This window comes from Micrasema longulum, unplaced genomic scaffold (assembly GCF_059751315.1).
Source record: "Micrasema longulum isolate JH-2025_06_02 unplaced genomic scaffold, ASM5975131v1 h1tg001251l, whole genome shotgun sequence".
Lineage (NCBI taxonomy): Eukaryota > Metazoa > Arthropoda > Insecta > Trichoptera > Brachycentridae > Micrasema > Micrasema longulum.
Window position 1 is genome coordinate 95,788 of NW_028278438.1, and position 16,834 is coordinate 112,621.

Here is a 16,834-nt window from a genome sequence, read left to right on the forward strand (position 1 = left end):
CGTTGAATCCAACTGAAAGCAATAATCTTTGGGGAAGTGGATGAATATTATTTACGTACATCAGGTCAGTGTTTTTGCTTATCACTTGTCAAGTGGTTTATTAATGTGTCCGTTTTATAAATTTACATTTGTAGCCAATTTTATTGAAAAGCTATCATATTTAATTTAGTAACGTGTGGTATAAAGATGTTGTCAAAATAATTTACATGAAACAATTTTTATTCAGATTATATCAATCATTTTGTGATGACAAATAAGCTATAAAATTACTGAATTTCAACTCAGATGGAATTCAATGGGGTAAGTTGGTTCAATTACACGACAGACATAAGGAATTAAAATCACTTATTTATCAACCCTCTTGCACCATTTATGTCTTTGATTACCTTATGTTTTAGAAATACCACATTGTAAAACGAGGCTAGCACAGACACATTCATATTTTATAGGCCCAAAAATTTTTTAATATTTTTTTTACTGATAATATTTCATTGATCCCAAACATTCAAAACTTTCCTTCTTTTCAAAAACACGCACTATCCTGGATGCAAACTAAAGATACGAACTCTTTTTTTCTATGATATATTTTGTTGCCCTTTAAGGAATATTTTTATGTTTTTTCAAATATTTTTTATCACATTTTTTAATTACTATGAAATAAAAAAGTATTTTCTACTAGATATTTTTTTTTCTCTTTCTTATATTACACAAAAATATTATACCTGTCTATTTATTACAGGAGCAAAAATTCATAAACATTTCTTGTCTACCCACGAGCAGGTATTTCATTAAAATGTTTTTTATTGCTATGTAATTATCCTTTATTTTTTTAATACTCTGTTTTACCTCTTGCGTATATTGTAAAAAAAAACAACAACAAAAAAAATATTTTTTGGGATCTAATGTAGCTGCTATTATCAAATTGTACTGATGATTCGAATAGCATTGCTTATCCAAAATGGCTGAATGGTGCCGACTCACGGATCAGAGGTCCGAGGTAAGAATCCCACTCTACCCCAACTTGCTTCTCATTTTCTAATAGTGAGTTATTTACAACTCGTTGAAAATGACCACAAAATAGAAATATTTTGGTTAATCATAAGAACATAAATATTTGTTTTATATATTTTTTGTTAAATATGTATCTGTTAATCATGTTTTAGTGACACAATGTGTTTTATTTAATCTAATGTGATGTTCAAGTACCGAGCAATATTATTGATAGCAATGCATGTTTTTTTTTATAGAAAGCTGTCATTGTGCAAAATGGATGCAAGTCTTTTGGCCGAAGAAATAATGCCACGCATGTACTCAGAAACATATATGTCAACATAAACCGAGGAACTATGTATATATCCATTTATTTATTATTTTATAACTGTTTTTAACTTTTTTATTATAAAAAATATTGTTCCGTCTCTGAGGTGTACCGTGCCGAGAGTAACATTTTATTTAGTTTTGATTCACGCACTAAATACATGGTAAACAATTTTACTTCTTAGTTTATCCTACATCTAACTATACAAATAAAAACACTATTTTGCCTATTCAGCCAGATCCATGATTATTTAAACATCCAACTTTGTATTACAACAGAGATGAAGAATATTCTAGAGAAGGTGATATAGAAGTCTAGGCATCTAGAGAGCTTATTACCTGTCATTGGCTGGTTTAAGTGGCCACTTTACACACTGTGTACTCTGCCATTCACCATTCTGCCCATATTTGTTTAAATTTAGATGTTTGTCTATATTGCCTCAATTCTTTTATCTGTTGATGTTCGCAAAGTTAAAGAGCTAAACAGTTAAAGAGATAACAGCTCTCCAGGGAGTTGAATCCAGTCCTTGTCTAGAAAAATTTGGACAAACTCAAAATATTGTTGATCAAACTTATGGTCTATTTTTGGAAATGATTTGAAATAAAATGAATGATTGAAGTGCATGCGACAATTAAGCTACTGGTAAATATAACTTTTAGTATGATAGGATCGATCTTATTAAAATTGAAAGCATTTTAATTTTGTTTCTTTACTTTTTAACATTTTCAAAAATATTTAAAATAAAAACATAGGTTTATTTAAAAAAAAATAATATTGAGTAAAAACACAATTTTGATCACAATTACAGATACGGTCTGCTAGGTGCCTCAGGATGTGGTAAAACAACTTTGTTATCCTGTATAGTGGGAAGGAAGGAACTAGATTCTGGAAATTTGTGGGTACTCGGGGGTTTCCCCAAATCTAAGGGTAAGTTATAAAAAGTTTTAGTAAATCAATGGAAATCTGCCTATTGAAATAAAATATTTATTTATAAGTTAAGAAACAAAATGCTACAATCGATATTAACCATTACTGGGACAAGTCAAATGCAATATTCCGACTCGTAGATTAAGAAACAATAAAATACTGTTCATCGATCAGCATAGAACAAATTATGGTCTTAATTCTCCAATAATCCGCCTTTGTTGTATTGTTAACTCAAGATAAGATCTGGACTTTTTTGGTTTAGTTTACAGTGATTTAAACGAGCACAAAATAAATAGTCCAGATCTTGTCTCGATGTCGATGATTTTAATTTTTATTGCAATGCTTAAAGCCTATAAATTGTACAAATGGAGAATGTCCGTTAATAAATAAATAAACAGCAAACAAATGTGATGTTGATACTTAGTTCAAGGTTTACAAACAATATTGGCTCTGGTATGTTGTTTGGTTCATAACTAGTATTTATTTTTTCTTATTTAATTGTTACATATTAACAAATTTATTACAGCAATTTACATTTAATTATTTATACAATAGGTTAATTGTGCAGTAAAATTATACATACATTTGTTTTTTGTTTTTTGCTGGTGAGTTATCTAAACTGCCTAACTAGGGATAGCTTCCCCGTTCTAAGGCAGTAAATTATGTATTTTTTAAAGTTATTTTTGTCGTAAATATCATTGACTTAAATAAATCATTTTTCTTCATTTTGATAGGTTTTCAAACTTAAAGCTAAGACATATGAAACAAGGAGTAAAAAAAAGATAAGTTTACCAATGAGGAGTAAAACAGAATCTCAAAACTCATTGTACAAGGGATTGAAGCTGTACAATGTACAATGAAATGAATCTAAATATTTAAAGATAATTTGAAAAAATACGTTATTGGGAAATTTCTATAGAAAAATTGTAATATTATTAAAAGTTTATATTAGTTCTTAAAATGTTATGAACTAACTTAATAAAGCATAAATAAATAAAATAAAATAATACCTATAAAATTATTTATAAATAAGATACACGTATTATTCTAGTAATAATTCTGTAATAGTGCTCTAGTAGCACAAATAAGAATATGTCCATGTGTGCCCCAATTCCAGATTTAAATTTCACCTTTTTTACGATTTCACCATTTCCAAATCTTTTAATTTTTTGGATAATTGCATCTTTCAGAAATTGAATAGGTTTTGTTGACTGATTTTTATTGCAGAAATCAAACATAACATGATTTTTTTATAGAATCCGGTGTACCAGGAAAGAAGATTGGATACATGCCGCAGCATTTAGCACTTTATGCTGAGTTTAGCATTAGAGAAACATTTATGTTCTACGGATGGATATTCAATATGAAGACTTTTGAGATCGATGACAGACTTAAATTTTATGCCAATATTTTTAATCTGTCAAGCCATGATCAATTGATTAAAAACTTAAGGTAATTAGAGTAAAATTGTGTTGCGTCTTACAGTAAATCTAATTTGGTCAAACCGTGAAATTTGTTATATATGAGTATTCTTTAATTTTTACATCGAGTGGCATTATTTAATTTTATACACAGAGTACTGCTTGGCAAAATCCCAAACATTGCCGAATCGATATGCCTAAAAAAAAATTCTGAATGGAATACTCAACATTCTTTTCACGTAACATTTTATTTTGGGAATAGATTCATATGGATTCCGTGCTAATCAAAATGATAACAGTAATAATCAAAGAGTTTTACTTACCATCAAAACTCCATTACTTTGCCTCTCTTATCCAGAATATGTTAAGGATGCGGCACTACATAATATTGCATTGCAAACACTTTAAACTCATCAATCCGTGCGTATCTGACCTCTATGATCCATTTCATAATAGCGATTTTATAGTGATAGTATTAACTAATCTTACTTATGGAAAATGGAAGTGGGTTGTATACTTTAATGAATAAGTAGATTAATCCTCTTTGACCGAAAGTTTTTTTATATTTTTTTAAAATAGCATCGGGGTGGAATTTCTAGTAACTCTAGTAAATGTGTTTGGTGTCATGGGAAGTATTGAATATTTTTTGTATGCATACTGTTGGTTGCTTAATTCCTTCGATCCTGGGACTGTAAAACAAGGTTTGCCTTTTCGCGATACTCGTGTTCGACGAAAATGGGGAACGTTTGATTTTACTATTTGACGTTGTTTTAAGTGTCAATCCTGGAATAAATGAAAGAATAAGGACTGACGATTTCCTCCCTTTGGCACTGGTCCAAATCACCACTGTTTTCGATTGCATAAAATCACTTTACGGTCGTTTATATTTGCGCGCCACGGGATGTTCGATTTATGCCACGCTCCGCGGTCTTACGTTTCGTTGTGAGTTGCTTTTTTGACTAGCTGTCAGGGATGATGTCGGTGCGTTGGGATTCAAAACAAGGACTACCGGAATCAAAGGAAAGAATGGCCTGACACTTGAATAAAAATATATATGAATCCGAAACACATATATTAGTAAAACATAGTGGAACGTTGCTGAAACAAGTGGCATTCGATGTTCCGATCCGCCGGTTGCGAAATAATAATGTGCTGTTCCTCGCTCGAAACAGCACAAACTATGGCTTGCATGCATCAATGTCCCGATTGTGTCGTATTATAAACTCGAGACAAGATCTGGACTTTTTTTGTGTAAGTCTTTATAGATTTAAAAATTCACTAAGATAGACCGGATCTTGTCTTGAGGTATTATTATTTTTTTGTCCTAGCTTTAATTTTATTTTATTAGTGCTTGTATTTATTATAAGAAATTTTATTTATTATTGTTAGAATGGACTGCATAAGTTCGTCAAATAAATAAAATAATAATAATAAATAAATAGAAGTGAATAAAAAATTTACAATTAATAGCATCATCGTTATTTCCATTTCAGCCAGTTGACCGATCATAAAACCAGACAATATTAGAATAATCCATTGGTTCGGAAAATCGCTTCCGCAGGATAAATGATGATGTCACAGTTTGCGAAGTCATTATTCTGGTTACTGAAAGTTTTTTTTTTGAATAACCGTTAATTTTACCAGTGAAATTTATGTAGCACAATTTTTTAATTATCACAATAATTTTTATCTTCAGTGGTGGTCAGAAAAGAAGGGTCTCTCTTGCTATAGCTGTCATGCATAGCCCAGAGTTAACAGTCTTGGATGAACCAACTGTGGGAGTAGATCCTATACTGTCTGAGGCCATTTGGAAACATTTGTTAAAGTTATCACAGGATGACAACATGACCATAATCCTCACAACACATTATATAGAGGAGGCAAGGCAAGCTGATAATGTAAGTTAATATATTTAAACATCCGCATTCTTCTTGCAGTGCTCTTCTTTTCTTTTCTTGTATTATATATTAAATTTTCTCCTTGGTATGTAATTCGTAAATTAAAAATTCGTAAATTTTATATTCCCTTAGATAGCATAAATTACACGTATCTATTAGACATATTAATTTTATTTTATTAGAAGATCGTAAAAAAATAAATGACCATTTTTTTATTTAAAATTATACATGAACGTGAACTCCTGAACGTGAACTCCTGAATCTTATTAACTTCAAAATACCGAATCGAGTTACTAGAAGTACTAAGTTATTTGCAACTACACACGTAGGTACTAACTATGCACGACACTCTCCGATTCTGCGTTTACATTCCTTAGCCAACAAATTTACTTGTGATATAGACATTTTTAATACAACAATTATTCATTTAAAAGCGTTCTTAAATGCATTGTTTAAAACTAATTATTAAAGTCTTAAAAAAATAAAAAAATTGCAATTTTTTCTCTGTTTTTGATGCGTATTAATATTTTATCTCTTTCATATTTTATACATTATTATCTTAAGTACTTACTGTTAATGACCTTTTTTATAACCTATTTTTTTTAGACATTTTTTTTTGTTTGATCTTTTTACAAGTTATTTACAATTTGCTTTTTAATTCTTAATTTTTTTTTCATTTTTCATTTTGCATTGCAGCATATTTTTTTTTGTTTCTACGTGTATACAAAAAAACGTGTTGTTTATTTTTTTTTAATTATTGCTTACTATGTTCGTAATTCACTGTGTTATTTTTGTTAATGCCCCTTGGGCGTTTGTAATATTAAATAAATAAATAAATAAAATAAATGATAATAATAATCATTGTGATTTCATTACTGAATATGTGAGTTAAGACTTGTTTTAGATAGCACGCACTGTGTTAAAAGTTGATCCAGTAATTCTAAGGCAGTTTGCGAAAACTTTATAAATTCCATCATCGTCAGTTTAGTAAACTCCCAAGTATTTAAAGCTCTATCAAAAAATATAATTAATGTGAACTGGATTAGACACGTTTCCTCTACTTCATGCCTGTGGATTTGCGCCATTTTAGAAGGCTGTTGATGACGTTTTCGGCTTTATTTGATGGAACTAAAAGACGCGGCATCGTTGTGGGAAGAAGATTTGAAATGTTTTTAAAATTAAGTTGAAAAGATTAACTTATAATAATTACCATGCCTAGTGACAGACAGTAAATACATAGACTATTTTCTTATCTTGATACAACCATCTACATATTTTTTTAAACCTCCCCTTTAGAGATAAGTATTTAGTAAAAACAATCAATTTGTTTACAGGTTGGAATCATGAGAAATGGAAGACTTCTGGCAGAAGATTCACCACATGATATTCTTAACAAATACAACCTTCTGACATTGGAAGATGTTTTCCTCCAGTTAGCGATTGAAGATGGTTTGTTTTCCAATCAAAACTTTGATTTGATATTTTTATTTTTTTTAAAACGAATTAAAATATAGTTGTTGCAGATTACTTCTAGCAAATACAAAGTATCTTATGTAAAGTTTTTTTATGAAAAGAAAATTTGTGCATTTTATTTTTATTTCATGAGTCAATCATATTCCAGGAATAATAATGGACCCGTCAGAAACTGGAGAAAATGAAGGTGCTGTTAAGCTGCCCACATTTGTCGAATATAAAAATAAAAAGCAAGAAACTTTAATGGATACAATATTCAGATGGATTCAAAACATTTTAATTCTGACAATGAATATTTTTAGCATGGATGGAATACATTCTGTGCGTAAAATATGTGCATCTTTGTCAAATATAAAACTTTAAATATCAAACTTGATAACATAATCACTCAACCGTATTTTATATGTACTGGAAATAGCGTAATTTTGTTGCAAAACTGTCCATTTTTGGGACCCCATTCTATATCTTGTTTTGGGCCTTTTAGGCTGATTTAGACTAATCACCTTACCCTCCTATAACAAACAATCGAGATTACTTTTTAAATGCCGTTCCCTATGCACCAGCAGATGCAGATAAAGGTTCGATAATGAAATATATTCACTAATTCATTTCTTAACTCAAGTTGTTTTGTTTGCTCTAGGTATTTTGTACTTTCTACATTTTATAGTTGCTGTTTTATTCCGAATTATTTCAGTTTACAACTAAAGGAAAGATGAAAGCTCTTCTTCTAAAGAATTTTCTTAGAATTTGGAGAAATATTGGAGTCATGCTATTTATCTTTGGACTACCTGTGATCCAAGTTATTCTGTTTTGCCTGGCAATTGGTAGAGATCCTATTGGATTGAAAATTGTGAGTTATTTTGCAATTTATTGAAAGCCAAAATAATGATTGTGAAAATATTATCCATCTTCACCATTATACTATCCGCACCCTATGTTTATAGAAAAAAGTTAGAAGCGTAAATGTTTTTTATCCTTCACCGAGGCTGCATTCGCTTAGAATGCATCTACAAAAAAAATGGAAACACGTTATTTTTTGTGCATATTTTTTTATATTTTTTAATGTTAACAAACAACATTTATTTTTATGGATCCCAATCAGATTATTTCCTTAAATTCCTTAGAATTTTTACCCATTCTTTCTACTGGATTTTTGGTAATACTAAAATAATATTTACTAAAAAACAATACATTTTTTTAAAACCGCAACCCTTAACAGAATGCACTCCTGTTGTTAGAAAAGAGAGTTTGAAATTTGCTAAAAAAAACATTGTGTAAAAAATATTTATATTCTGTTTTGGAATTCAAACATAAAAATTACCTAGGTACTTACTTAAATTCAATATTTAAATATGTACAGATAGTGTTTTTCTGGGTTATTATGCCGTGTTTGTGGGCTTTGTATTGCCAATACAAAGCCCACAAACACGGCATAATAACCCAGAAAAACACTATCTGTATTCTGAAGGCCGTGAAAACCTACGAACATTTAAATATGTATTGTTTTTAGATTTGGAATTCAATCATAAACAGGTACCATAGTTCTTATTTATCAATAAAAAGTTACACTATATTTTTTCATGACAAAGAAACGTCAATTTTGTCTATTTTTTAGTTAAACATAAAAGGTCCGAAATGCAGCTGTTCTTTTTGCATGGCATCAGGAAGGCATCTTCAAGACAGTAACAGGAAAAAAATGTTCTAATACTTATTTTTCAGAATTCCCTGTCACGGTATATCCTCGCAGTTTATGTCATCCGAAACACAAAAGCAATAATGTTTATGTTCATATCTAATTTTAACCAAATACTATAATCGATTTAAAACTTTCGATTGTGTTTATTTAATATACATAAACGAGTATGTACTCAAACCTAGCAATAGCAAAGCATTGCCGGGATAAGCTCGGATATTATAAATGTATTTAAAGTGAATATTGTATGCACCAAGTAACGAATATAATATTTTTATGTTTGATTCGATGGTGAGAGATTGCTAGTGGAAATAAGTTCACTATTTACGTGTATAATTAGTTTTCTTTTCATCTTATTTATTTATTATTATTTTTAATGTGTACTTTTTAGGCTGTTGTAAATCATGAAGTACCTAACTGGGGAAATGGTGGGTCGTGTAATGAAACAGCGAGAGAGACCTGTGATAATTTCGCCTGTGCGTTCTTAAAACGTTTGAATAAAGACCGAATTTTTCAAGTCGCATACCCTACTGTAGACAAAGCAATAAAAGCCGTCAAACTTGGAAATGCTTGGGGAGCTATGTACTTCACAGATAATTTCACCGATGGTTCCATGGACAGAGCAGATTCAGGTATTTGTTATTTTTTAAATGTCTATTGTTAATGAAAAACAGAACAGAGTGAAATACGAAGAAGATTGGAAATCTATGCTCTTAAAAAGCAAAACTTAATAAGAGGAAAAATTCAAGTTGTCCTGTTTGTTTTTCTCACAGAATCTTCCGAAACTGGACTTTTATTTTATGAGGAAAATAATAATAGTGTCACCTGTAATTTTGTTGGCTTTTTTTATTATTTATTTATTTACGGTTCCATCAACCTTTTAGATAATTACAATAAAACCAGGGAAAAAAATACATCTAAAAATAGCATAATATTAAAAAAGATAAAAAACATTAAAAAAAGTATACTATAACAGTATTTATAAAAAAAAATTAAAATTACATCTTTAACAAACAAATATTTACCTATATAAAAGAAACGTTAATCAAATAAAATAGCAGTTTTAAAAAAGAGGGAGAGAATATATTTTTTAAAGTGCTTTAAAAGAAAATTAAAAAGTTTACATCATGGTTTACATAAATATTAATACAAAATAATCATAAATTTTAAAAATAATTCAAAACTTATAATTATTTTCTTTTGTTCTTTTTTTTAATGTTATAATTTTTATATGTATACTAGCGGACCCAACAGACGTTGTCCTGCTCGAACGTTGGCTTGCCTGCTATTACCTTGGAAAAAGACTTTTCATTGATAAGCAGGTACCTAGGTACCTACTTGTTTATGATTGAATACCAAAACATAAAATAATTCATATAATTATTTTTGCAAATGTCAAACTCGGCTATTCTCACCAACAGGGGTGCATTTTATTTATGAATGCTTTTTTTTTAAATATATTGAATGTCTGTTATTATATGAATATTGCCAAAAATCCAGTAAAAAGAAATCAATGGGAAGAAATTATAAGGAATGTTAGGAAAGACTCTGATTGGGATGCATAAAAAGCGAATGTTGTTTGTAATCATTCAAAAACAAACTTTTTATTATTAACAAAAAATAACATCCACCCTTTTTTTTTTTTGTATACGCATTCTCGGCGAATGCAACCCTGGTGATGAATAAAAAAAACATTTATGCTCCTAACTTTTTTTGTACTTGATAAATTGAAGATTTTTTGAGCTTTAAACCTTCTCGCTGCAAAGATGTATATTTATCTGAAAACCGTACATAACCGCAAAAAAAATTTAAACACCAAAAAACACCTTCCATTTTTTTGTATGTGCATTCTCGTTGAATGCAACCCTGGTAGGTCAATGAAAAAAAGATATATGCTTCTAATTTTTTTTTTACAGATTCGAATAAAAAATTTAATATCTGCGAAAACGCGCAGCGCAAACATCTATATTTCTGATAATCTATTGTATTATGTTTATTTACTAACTTTGTATGATTTGTGGAAATCTGATATTAGTTCTGAGTTCATGCAATATACGTATATGTTACTAACAATAAATATATTGAACTGTTGGTTTCCCAAATAAAAATAATGTCTTTATCTCACCAAATTATTCCAGCTCACAACTTTTTAAGCAGTTCAAAAAAAGAAAATCTACAAATGAGGAACTTCAGCCCAGCGAGAAATTGGATACAAAAAAAAATTTCGTACGCACAGTAAAAATTAGATCATTAAATTGTAGTGAAAAGTTTCTTGAAAATGTACGGAAAAAATAATAAAAAGTATTTTGATAAAAATGCACTACTTTGAATGACGTCACTGGTTCATGTGAACCAACCTATTATCTGAGACCTATGGAAGATTTCCGGTCTGGTTGTCGATTCTGGACCAATGAGAATAAGCGGAAATGAGCCTCTGACGTTACACGCGGAGTTATTTCAGAAATACAAAACTTTTTCAAAAAAAAAAAAAAATTCACTTAGTTTAATAGTCTATTAACAAATAAAAAAGATAATAAAAACCACTGGACTCCCTCACTGACCGGGAAGAACCGGAAGAGAACTTGAGACGCCACACGCGGAGCAATTCATCAAATATAAATAAGTTAACTAATATGAAATTGCTACGGCAATCTTTATTTGGGAAAAAAATTGAATATTCAGTAACAATATCTGTTCAATATTATTTTTTCAGGAGGTAGAACGAGAGAAGACTCAATTGACCAATCCTTCATAAAAACGTGGCTTGATGCTTCAAACCAGCAAATAAGTTTGATGTTGAATCATGACTTACTAAGCACCTTTAACAAATTTGATCAAGTAAAACAAAAATATTTTTCACATTTCATAGTTTACACACTTTTAAACAAGGTTCAATATTTGCGTTTGTTTATCTACCTTTTATAAATATAAGAATTATAAAGCTTTGAACCATAGAATTATAATATACCCGAAGACACGTAGAACCACGATTGTATACATCCTATTTATACATCGTACTGTGTCCAAAAGTCCCTCCTCTACTCAACATCCCGCCTGCGCGCATGCGTGAAGTGGGCCCGTAATGTTGCCAGACCGTGAACAATGTGCACAAATATAAGATTATTTTGTTTTATATTTTACAACAAAAATATTTTACTGACTGGACTATAAAAAAAACACATATTTTTATTAGGCAAACGTAAAAAAAACAAATAATAATAATTTATTAATTTAGTAAATTAAAACCGGTTTATATTACACTAAGGCTTATTAATAGAAAGCCGGGTTAATAATTCGACTATACTAACAAAATGTCCACGTTTTTTGATTTAACAATCTGACAGATGGTAAAATAATCGATTTCTTAAATAATATTACTTGTGAATTCGCTTCTTACACATGAAATGAGATCCTACCGTATTCCCTTTTAATCCCAGCAGTACTTTTACACTTACAAACGACACAACACGGCATAATTGAATTTAAATCGGCAGTTGTACATAATGGCCAAAACGTAAAACTACTCATTTGTGAGTATCTGGACTATTCTAATTCTATGCTTTGAACTAAGTTTCATAGTTACTACTTTTGAGATTTAATTTAATAATTCAAAGTTTGAAGGAAATAAAATTGTATTTTTGTTATGTAAAAATGACTAAAATGTTCATGTTTTTGCAGGATATGGAATTTATATGCTTTAAAAAAAATGTAACAACATCAGTTTTACTTCCAATTCGTGTTAACCAACCGATTTATAAAAATATCCGGCCAACATTTGCTGATTTCATGGCTCCTGGTATTATTTTGACGTATGTATAAACAATAATAAGATAGACGGATAAAGTATTACACAATTCTTAAATGAACTTTTTGAAGCACAAAATGTTTTACAAAATAAATTATTTATTTTAGGTATTAACAGCATCATTTTAAGTAATAACAATGGGTCTTATATAACTTCTTAGTAGATAAAAATCTCAGATAAATAAATTTATTTATTTATTTCAGATAAAACTTTATATTTTTTATTTTCTATATGAACACCGCACTGAGCATAACCCGTGTCGAGGCATTCATTTACATCATTTTCACATTATGTTGTACCAAAAAATAAATAAATGTAATATAATAAATAACACTGTATGGATATAAACATAAAACATAAATATCAGACATGCAACAATAATCCCTTACGGATTAACATCTTTTTTTAGTTTTGTCTGGTTGTTTATTATATAATGTCAGTCCCTGGTTTATGAGTCTCGGCTGTCCTTGTCTCGTTTTAGAAAATTAAACTGTTTATTACCCAAAAAAGAAACATATTGTTTAGTTAACAACTAATTTAATAGATGTGATTCTACTAATATTATTTTCTTAAGTCCACTGCATATGAGGGTTGATTGCTCCACCACTGACCTGCTTCAAGTTAACCAGTCAAGATAATATGTATGCATTATGTAGTCTAATATGCCGGAGTATGGAGTGTACGGAGTACGGAGTGACAAGTTGAAACCGTAAACGGCTTAGTTACAATAAGTAGCTGACCTAATGAGGTATTTATTATTTATTTTGGTATTTGTACTCTAATGAGGTCATTGCTGTGTAGATGAGTGGTTAGCAGAAGTCGGACAAACGTTTTACCATGAAGCTATATAAATGTTGAAACATTGCTGGAAGAAGTGCACACAAGTCTGATGGGACTACGTAAAAAAAAAGCCTTTAAGTATTTCTGCTGGTTACCAACTTCTGAGTATTGCATTGGTCAGCATTTAATAATTCACACATGCCCTGCAGACAAATTGTCAGCAGTAGATGTCCAGGATTAGAGAACATGATGCCTCCTTAAATAGGCTAGCATGGCTAAAGATCTTAGAAGGTATCTGCAGTATGCGGCCTTGCTAATCTAATTACCTTGCAATCAAATCTCAAAACTCAATGCCAAAACCTTTGTCATTTTGTGATTCCAGTATAAGTTTCTTCCTCGCGATAAGCCTGACGACATCCACTCTTATCAGCGAGCATTCCGAAGGTCTGTATGAGCGATCTTGGATAGCAGGAGTAACAGCCGGAGAAATGCTAGCCTCACACATAATTACTCAGACCATTGCTATGTGTGGGCAAACTGCGTTAGTTCTGATATTCATGGTCAACGTGTTTGGTACTTCGTGTGAGGGAAATATTTTCTGGATTATTTTACTTACTCTTCTTCAAGGTTAGTTGTTCATTAATTTCAATATCGAGACCCCATAGCCAGAAAACAAACCGTCATTTTAGTTTATTAATCAATACAAATATTTGTTTTAAACATTGATATTTTTTTGCGAAGAGAACATGAAAGTCTGGTCTCTTGATATATTTATGTAATTATATCTATAATTAAGCAACTATGTTTTTGCAACAAGAAAACATTCACATGTGAGGACATTAAGTGTTTTTGGTTTGAAACTGCAGTAGGGCCTCGATAATACGGACAGGCAAAAAACAGAGCTTTGCCGATTATTAAGCCGTCTGTGATCTGCAATACTTCAATGGGAATAAAACATACATGTGTAACTTAGGAAATTTCTTTAACTATCAAAAGACAACCTCGGCAATTTTAACAATAGTGAATGATGAACATGTAGGAAGGCAGCGCATTTGAAATAACGCTAAAAATACAGAAGCGCGATGCTCGACACAGGTGAAATGCCTCCTATCTCCCCCGCAATCACCGGATGAGCGGTGGTTCAGATTTGCAAGGCCCCACTGTATTTAAAAAAATTAACTTACAAAATTGAATAGTGTTTTATTGCTTGCTTAAAATACAAAAAATAATTATGTCAATATCAATTTGCTTTTTTCAGGTTTCTGCGGGATGTTTTTTGGCTTTGCCATATCTGCTGTTTGTGAAAAGGAACGAACCGCTATTATAGTTGCTTTGGGATCATTCTACCCTACAATTTTGCTAAGTGGGATTATTTGGCCTCTTGAATCAATTCCGTACCCTTTTCTTCTTTTCGTTTCTAATCTTCTTCCACTTACAAAGCCTACATCTTCTTTACGGTCCATAATGCTTCGGGGGTGGGCGATAACTGACCCAGGGGTTTATATGGGATTCCTCGCAACTATAACATGGATATGGGTATTTCTGGTTTTCACGGTGCTGAGTTTAAAAATAAAAAAAAGGTAAAATTAAATTACATATATTAGTTTGTTCAAAAACAGACGGAAATTTTGTTATAAAATATTTATAACAGTACCGCAGTCTAACATTTCTTTATACAAACATATCCCTGTATTTTCTTTCTGGATTATGGCACTAGATAGATATTTACCATTGGCGTGTCCTTATTGTTTTGTTTTTTGATAGGACACAAACATTTCGTTGTGATCGTAGAACAACGACGAATGTGCGAAAAATGGGACATTGACTTTCTTTTATATTCGTTCGTGAAAAGGCTTTACATTCCAGATTAAGGTGAAAAAAAAACTATCAAAGGATATACATTTAGATGCCCAATTTAAAAAAGTCCTATTTTATCGGTTTTGAGTTGGCAACACAGCCGTGTAGAGCATTTTCTGAACTATACATTAACCTAATTGATGTTTCAATAAAGAATACCCATATCGAATTTCGTATTTTAAAAATGATTCAAAAAATATTATTTCAATTTCAAAAAATCCCTTAGTCCTAAAAATCGCTTAGTCCAAGAGTTTTTTCACTGAGAAAAAATCCTTAGTCCTTTAAATACTTTTAAAAAATCCCTAAGTCCTGACCTTAGGCTTAAGTCCATTTTTTACAAGAAATAATTTTGTAACCAAACATGTAAGCAATTTTGTATTTTTTATCTTAAAGTAAAGAAGAAAAAAAAAATAACAAAACGTATTTTCAATTTTCTGAAATTCTGTCATTTAACATTTCAGGAACAAAATAAACTTGAAATATCTCAGAACTACAAAAATGGACAGGCATTTTTTGAAATTGGGCATCCATTTGTACTTCAAGTTGTGAGATAAAACATTTAAAAAAAAATAAACTACTCTCATGTAAAGTTGAAGAAAATCACATGCTCCGTTGTTCCATGATCATGACAATTTATTGAGTCCGTAATTATTATAAAATATTATGACAAAAGTTAGTTATTTTTTTAACAGAGTAGTATACTAGAGGAAAACTTTCATACATAATTATATAATCCATTATTAACAAAAATTATTGAATATTAATATAATTTTTTTTAAATACAGTTCTGTTAGGTGTATTTTGTGTACAATAAAAATTAAAAATTAATAATTTGAATAATGATTTATCATTTTGTCTGTGTCCGTGTAGATGAAAAATACAATTCTGTATTCGAAATTGAACCAGAATCCCGGATGAGTGTTTCGGACTCGATAACTACTCTCAGATAAAAGTTCTGAATGAGGAAATCGAGTGGAGATAAGTCCACCTAGTTGCGAAGTGATTGGCGCGTTTGCTTACCATTTTTGAGGTCCTGGGTTCGATTCTTGACAGGGTGGACGGGAAATATTGATTTTAAAGGTTATTTCAACTGCAATATTTCATTGTTTCTGGACTGGCATCTGAAGCTTAAGACTTATCACCTTACATTCATGTCGCAGAAGATCAAAATACAGTGCTATTTGGTTTAGCAATGCTGTGCCCTATGCATTACTGGGTGTGGGAAGGGAAATGATGACGAAGCAGATGAAGATAGTTGATTATTATATTATTGAAGCTGCGCTGCACAGAATGAGAGTGAAAAAGAAAAAATATGAATCTTGAAATATACAAGACCTTTAGAAGTATGGAGTCCCTACTTTACTATACCTTAAAATGTAACATGATTAGAATGACAGTTGTCAAAAAAAGTGACGACATAACTTTGTAGTAACGTCAAAGGAGTTTTTTATATTGACACACGAAAAATCATTTGTATCTGGCGTGTTAATTTATTTTTTTTATACAATGCTTAAAACATAAATCAACATTAACATATAAAATCAGCTTTAAAACTAAAATAAACCAAATTATTAAAGACGTTCTTACAATGTTACATCATTTTGCAAAAACGTTAGAGATAGTAAAAGTTGATAAATGTAAATTGATCGAATAAAAAAATAG

General features: G+C 30.4%; 1 protein-coding gene across 1 annotated transcript; it reads left to right on the plus strand.

Moving 5' to 3' along the window:
• Positions 1–767: 767 nt before the first annotated feature.
• On the plus strand, positions 768–16,163 carry LOC148276263 (ABC transporter G family member 20-like). The gene is made up of 14 exons (XM_088234517.1): positions 768–997; positions 1,248–1,348; positions 2,127–2,245; positions 3,502–3,697; positions 5,363–5,564; positions 6,899–7,013; positions 7,186–7,358; positions 7,732–7,887; positions 9,122–9,362; positions 11,444–11,568; positions 12,409–12,539; positions 13,698–13,942; positions 14,574–14,895; positions 16,043–16,163. Exons 1-14 carry the CDS (start codon positions 959–961, stop codon positions 16,044–16,046), a joined length of 2,169 nt encoding a protein of 722 aa, XP_088090643.1. The 5' UTR covers positions 768–958; the 3' UTR covers positions 16,047–16,163.
• The last annotated feature ends 671 nt before the right edge of the window (positions 16,164–16,834 follow it).

Bases quoted from the DNA above. Each gene is read 5' to 3' on its own strand.
- LOC148276263 (XM_088234517.1), top strand. From the start codon at position 959: ATGGCTGAATGGTGCCGACTCACGGATCAGAGGTCCGAG. The intron at 7,359-7,731 runs GTGCGTAAAATA...GAATTATTTCAG, and splicing joins GCATGGATGGAATACATTCT to TTTACAACTAAAGGAAAGAT. The intron at 12,540-13,697 runs GTATGTATAAAC...TTGTGATTCCAG, and splicing joins GCTCCTGGTATTATTTTGAC to TATAAGTTTCTTCCTCGCGA.